Source organism: Notothenia coriiceps, unplaced genomic scaffold (genome assembly GCF_000735185.1).
Source record: "Notothenia coriiceps isolate Sejong01 unplaced genomic scaffold, NC01 NC01_scaffold00020737, whole genome shotgun sequence".
Taxonomy (NCBI): Eukaryota; Metazoa; Chordata; class Actinopteri; order Perciformes; family Nototheniidae; genus Notothenia; species Notothenia coriiceps.
The window spans coordinates 59,781-66,394 of NW_011353438.1; the positions used below are offsets into that span (position 1 = coordinate 59,781).

The 6,614-nt window shown below is 40.7% G+C and overlaps 1 protein-coding gene across 1 annotated transcript in view; it reads right to left on the reverse strand.

Annotated features, from left to right (window-relative positions):
* LOC104952895 (potassium voltage-gated channel subfamily KQT member 3) overlaps positions 1-5,837 on the reverse strand; it is a gene marked incomplete at its 5' end in the record, with an annotated part of 15,273 nt that extends 9,436 nt beyond the window's left edge. Inside the window, 3 exons of the mRNA XM_010779803.1 lie at positions 3,735-3,908; positions 4,347-4,519; positions 5,711-5,837. Coding sequence (XP_010778105.1) covers positions 3,735-3,908; positions 4,347-4,519; positions 5,711-5,837 — 474 coding nt within the window. The remainder of the gene's footprint in view (positions 1-3,734; positions 3,909-4,346; positions 4,520-5,710) is intronic.
* Between the last annotated feature and the right edge of the window lie 777 nt (positions 5,838-6,614).

Sequence of the window (6,614 nt, forward strand, 5' to 3'; positions counted from 1 at the left end):
GTTCAACATGTAAGAAGTAGAAAGTACAGGTATTTGAGTTCAACATGTAAGAAGTAGAAAGTACAGGTATTTGAGTTCAACATGTAAGAAGTAGAAAGTACAGGTATTTGAGTTCAACATGTAAGAAGTAGAAAGTACAGGTATTTGTGTTCAACATGTAAGAAGTAGAAAGTACAGGTATTTGTGTTCAAAGTATAAGAAGTAGAAAGTACAGGTATTTGAGTTCAACATGTAAGAAGTAGAAAGTACAGGTATTTGGGTTCAACATGAGAGAAGTCAAAGTCAAAAGTCGTCAGAGAAATAAGTAGAGGAGTAAAGTACAGATACCAGAAACTTGTACTTGAGAACAGTAACGAAGTATTTGTACTCCACTACTTCCCACCTCTATTTGTTACGGCAGTGAGAGTTGCCAAAGAAATGTCGTTGTCCTTTGTATGATGACGATGAAGATATATTCTCTTTATTCCACTTATTTTGCCGTCTATTAATAAAACCCACTGACCTGATTCGCTCTGAGGAGGAAAGCTAAAAATGGAGACGCTCTATTTTTACTCGGAGTCGATTGATTCGTCTAATTTAGGCTCGTGTTTTGTCAGCGGAGACAGATCTGGGGCGCTTAAAAAAAAAGGTGTTTTAGTGTCAAAAAACTGTCAGTGAGACGTTTTTAAAAAAGTCCATCAAAGGAATTTAAATCTAAAGATACTCATGTTGTTATATAATCATACATTTGCTGTCTATGCTTTTCTACCATTAAGTAAATAATCTCTTTCCCTAATTATTAAGTATTTAATTAGCCTCATAATTCCAATAAACACCTTTTTTTATTTCTTTTTTATTCCGTCATTTACTTGTGTAATCAGTAAAAAGAGACGGATTCATGCCTTTTATTTAATGTTTATTATTTATTAAGTTCAGCTAAAATAAAGACCTGTAATAAATCTCATTTACTTGACATTTTTCTTCATAACTCTTATAAAATGTGTGAATATTTTTATAATTTGATCCGATTTCTTTAATGAATATAACTTATGAGTGTATACCTCATTCAAATAAATTGTTTTAATTAAATAAACCTGTTGTTTTTGAGGCTAAACACCCAAAATAATGTATTTAGGCAGAATATTTGTTTATATGAAAACACAAAGGGGCTCTGTTCTGCTCTGTTGTGATTGGTCGACCGCTCCGATGTCCCGCCCCTTAGCCTATCACGTACAATGTGTAGGATTATTATATGTAAAGTTATATTTAAGTGTATTTATTTGAGTATAAATGAATAACTCGTATCGTGTCCTCTCTCCTCAGTTCTCTAGTGTTTGTGGACTCTCTCTCTTTAAAACTGACCGTAGATCAGCGGCCGCCATGACGCCTCCTCCTTCTTCTTCCTCACCAACGCTGCTGCTGGTGGTGGTGACATCACTGATGACATCACTGGTGACATCACAGGCGCTGGACCCGGAGACGTGTTACTCGCGGCAGCATCTGAGCGCCATCGTGAACGTGAGGCAGGCTATGACCAATCCCAGCACAGCGATGGACGCCCGGGCCGTGACCTCAGACAGAGACTGCGTGCTCTCCTGCTGCTCTGAGGAGGTGAAGCCAGGTGAGGTCACATGATCACGCTCACATGACCCCCGTCACATGGTCACCGTCACGCTCACTCTGTATGTGTTTAACCTCCAGTTAGCTGCTACCTTTTTGATTGTTTTTTGTAGACCTGGCAATAAGCTTCTGATTCTTTCTGCTAGCGTAACGTGAGACCTCTCTTTCCTCCTCCTCATGAGACTTTTCAATTCTGACTTTTTTTGTGGTTTTTTGAAGGAGCTAAATGCAACATGGCCGTGTTCAATGGCAACAAGCCGGCGGGAGAGGATAACTGCTTCCTGTTTCACTGCGAGGTGGAGCAGGACTGTCCTCTGATGAAGGCGCAGGACAACATCAACACCTACGACATCTACAAAGGTGACCTCATCCCACTCAGATCCACCCAATATCTATATTTAATATGTGAAGCAGAAAGATCTAAAAAACTTAAGGTTGTTAATGTTTACTTCAGATTAGCTCCACGTCAGAAATGATCATGCTTGTCATATGTCTCTCTCCATAGAGGCTGAATCATCATGTTAATCACATAGCTATCATATGCCTCAAACAGTCCTGATGCTCTTCTAGGTAATCACACATCCTGTCATGTTCACAGCTCCAGTTGATACCTTTGTTAGCATGTTGCTCTCATGTTGGAAGAGGACATTCAGTGTTCTCCCAACAAAAAGAGACACATACAGAATAGGAACTGGACTACAGTATCTACTTCTGTATTTACACTGGCTATCTTCAGTGTTTTAGTGCGCATCAATGTGAAGTATGGCAAAAGGCACTATTAGTACCCAGATGTCTAAAGAGAACTGGACCCAGCGTTGGAGGAGATGCCCCGTTAATTCCTATAAGAGTTGCTCAGCGGCACATGAAGCCAAAGGTGGAGCGACTGTAGATTCGGGGGCTCATAAAGCATGCTCAGTGAATGTTTCCTTAAGCTCCTCCTCCCATCTCCAGGTCTTGGATCAGTCAATTGAATGTAGAATAAATATACCTCTGGTTTCAGCTTTTGGCGCAACTTTTAGACCCGTGTGATTTAAATAAGGGTTACACAAGTGTTGGTCGTTTATGTAGCAAGCACGCGCGTGTAGTACCACCGTTTGACCACTACGAACATGAGCTTGAATGGCTGGCCCTCTTCTTGCTTCTCACAATCGACAATCAACGACCGGCGTCTTGGCTAACATTAGTCGATGCTGCTGCTCTGGTGAAGCCAACACTTTACAACAAATGTGGATTTCATTCTCTACGTAATCACTTTACATGCTGGTGTCAAAATAAACCACTGTTTATTTTATTGGGAGTCATTTAGTGGTCTGTTCTGGTTTGTCGATCGTTACTTCCTGTGATTTGAGACAACAGCGTACAAGAGAGAGAAATGCTCCTCTCTGTAACCTCTGTTTGAATCTCTGATGGCTGTGTGTTTCAGCCTCATCTATAACATGAGGGGTGAGCGTGTTGCTCAAGGACACTTCAGCGGGGCAGATGCTCGCTGTCAGAGATGTTGATCTGTGGCCTGCAGGATGAAGGAATCTCTAATGAGGCCAGCGTGCTGGAAGGCTTCATTAGAGCAGGAAGCTGAGCCAGCACTGACCAGAACTCATCCAGCTGCTCTCGGACTGGCTTCATGTGTTGTTTAATAAACACTGGATCTTTTGCATCATTGAAGGGATGAATGCAAGATCGCGCCGCGGACGGCTGCCTCTGTGTTTTGGTGCGCTCGGTGTTGTCTTGTTGTGTGCGTTAATTCAGTGTTTACATACAGAACATCGAGCAGGTTCACCAGGAGGGAGCTCCTAAATATAAGAGAAACAACTTCACTGTACCCCAGCCACATCAGAGACCCTATGCATTACATTAAAGCACACTATATCGTTTTTTTAATGTATTATTTATTGATATATATATTTTTTTTTTATTCCATTCTATTTCTATGTAAATACTGCTATATTTTACTATATTTTTTATGTTTTATTATTTTTTAATGTTTTCTTAAAATAGTTCTCTATCTGTGTGTTTTTTAATTTTAGTTTGACTCATTCATGCACCACGACATCGAGTCAAATTCCTCGTACGTGCTAACCTACCTGGTGATATTCTGATATTCAACAGTGATAACAGCGCTGATGTGCAGTACGTACCAGTCCCCACCAGAGGGCGTCGGCGTACGTGTCGAAGTCCTGCGCTTTGGGCTGCGCGGTGGGGTTGTCGGGGTCAGAAACCTCCATGGAGACGTCGTCCTTCTCCACCAGGTACACCAGGAAGGAGGCGAGGATCAGAGACAGGAAGCCGATGTACCACGCCGTGATCAGCTCCTGAAAACACACACATGACCGAAAATGTGACCAATAAGAGTTCTCGTTAAATCCTCATTAAAAAGTGTGTTTCTCCAAATGGTGGAGACGCATCTGCACCGGTCGGCCACCGAAGATTCAAGATCCAAGGCTTCATCATCATGTGCTCAGCAGCTACTGTGTAGATGTGGCAACTGTCCCAGGCTCCTCCAACAGAGCAACATGAATATATATAGCACATAAAACAAATAAAACAGTGCAAGAGAATGCAGATCCCATCCTCGGTACTGAAGTTATTTCACGACAAGACACTTCAATTGTTTGTAGTGATAATGTTTTAAGATAAGATGGAGCTGGACTGCAGCACGTTTACGTACAAACGAACGTTACTTTCATTCAGCTGTTCCCCCAGTGTATCTCTCAGCCTCCACACTGAAGTTTCTGTGGGATGAAACCCACCTTGCTGTGGGCGTAGATGGCGGACCCCAGCAGTTTCCAGGTGCCCCCCCTCCGGTCCATACGCAGCATCCGGAGAATCTGCAGGAAGCGAAGGCTGCGCAGAGACGTGGCCAAAACGTTCCCCTGGTTCCTCACCGCCACCACGGGCACCGAGGCGATCAGCACGAAGATGTCTGGGGAAACAGATTCATGGAAGAATGAAAACACATGTAACGAAACCGTAGATTCAAGATTAAAGGCTTTCTGTGCTCAGAAGCTACAGTGTAGATGTGGAAAGTAAATGCAAGTAAATACAGATCCCATCCTCGGTACTGAAGTTATTTCACGACATGTTGTTGAGCTGAATTGCAGCACTCTTTATTTAACATATTAATTAATGCTACATTCATCAAACCCTGGCTGAACGCGTTCACACACACTTTCCAGAACACAGGAACTTATTTTGCACGCATTCAACTGTCTTTGCAAACCCATTAAGTGCTGAAGAGATTACAACTAAAGTCACAGAGATCAAAACTAAAGTAATGAGCCTGTTTTGAAAATGTAAGAAGTAGAAAACTAAAGTAGAAACGACTATAGGGACATTCTCACAACACGTTTTCTTTAACATATCATTCCTAGGTTCTATAAATCAACACAAACCCAGTATACTGAAAAACAGAGCAGGTCTGGAAACATCTTACTTATTTTTCCATTTAAAAATCATTGGAGCACTTCCTGCTTCCTGTCTGCATGCACACATACGGGAACATTCAGTACACATATTCATATCCATGACTTTAGCAAGACTTTAAATACTGTGTTACGAGTAAAAGTCCTGCATTCACAGAGGATAAAGACTAAAGTACGAACACATTGTAATTAAAGTAGAGGTTTTTAATATGGCCCCTTTTTAGTGTTTCAATAGAGGGCCAAAGATTCATGGAGAAATATTCTTTATGTGACGCGTTCATCAAACCCTTAATGAGCAGACCCAGTTATTAAATGTGCTCTGAGGAGGGGGAACGCAGAGCGGAGGAATGAGCTCCTGATGAGTGAAACGCTGATGATTAGATTTAGTTGTAACAAATCACAGTGACGAATAACGGCAACAGCCTTTAAGTCATCAGATGAAGTGTTTAGGAAAATGGGTTTTATGACATTTCAGAAAATAAGAGATCAATAAATAAAAATTGCATTAAAGTATATATACGTATATGTGCAGTAAAACGTGAAATAAAATATAATGAAAATACTTATAAAACATATGAAGTTAAAGTAAAGATGGTCACATTTAGCTGGAATAACATGTAAATGATATTAGTATGAATTACAATGTGTTTATTCGTCCTCAGTGTTATGCATGTTAATGATGGACTCCTTACCCAGAATGCAGAGCGGTTTTCGAGCGAACTTCAGCCTTCCCCTCCATCCTTTGTACCGACAGCAGCATCCTGCGGCCCAGACCCTCAGACCGAACTCTGCTCCGAAGATGAAGATAGCAAACGTTTCCTGCGGGAAGAAAAATATAAAAAATATAAATTAAATGTTCGTTGTTTGATAAGAAGAAAAACACAGGGCAACTTTATTTTAATACATTTCTTTACATCTTTAAAGTTCTCCTATTATTCAGTTATTCATCAATACATCACAGGTCTCAGATATATCCAGAGCCTGTCTCTGATTGGCTGAAACACCAAACAGATCATTGCAGCATTACCCATAATCCCCTCTGTTTCAGCCCTGTTTCCAAAGTGATGATTCTCTGTTACTTTAGATGTAGAGGAGACATGAAGAAGAGGGGACACATGTTGATGTAGAAGAGACATGAAGAAGAGGGGACACATGTTGATGTAGAAGAGACATGAAGAAGAGGGGACACATGTTGATGTAGAAGAGACATGAAGAAGAGGGGACACATGTTGATGTANNNCACACATTCAGACTAAAGGAACCAGCCCGTTTGGAAAATGTGAGAAGTAGAAAGTACAGGTATTTGTGTTCAACATGTAAGAAGTAGAAAGTACAGGTATTTGTGTTCAACATGTAAGAAGTAGAAAGTACAGGTATTTGAGTTCAACATGTAAGAAGTAGAAAGTACAGGTATTTGTGTTCAACATGTAAGAAGTAGAAAGTACAGGTATTTGAGTTCAACATGTAAGAAGTAGAAAGTACAGGTATTTGTGTTCAACATGTAAGAAGTCAAAGTAACATAAGTAGTGGAGTAAAGTACTGATACCAGAAACATGTACTTAAGTACAGTAACAAAGTATTTGTACTCCACTCCTT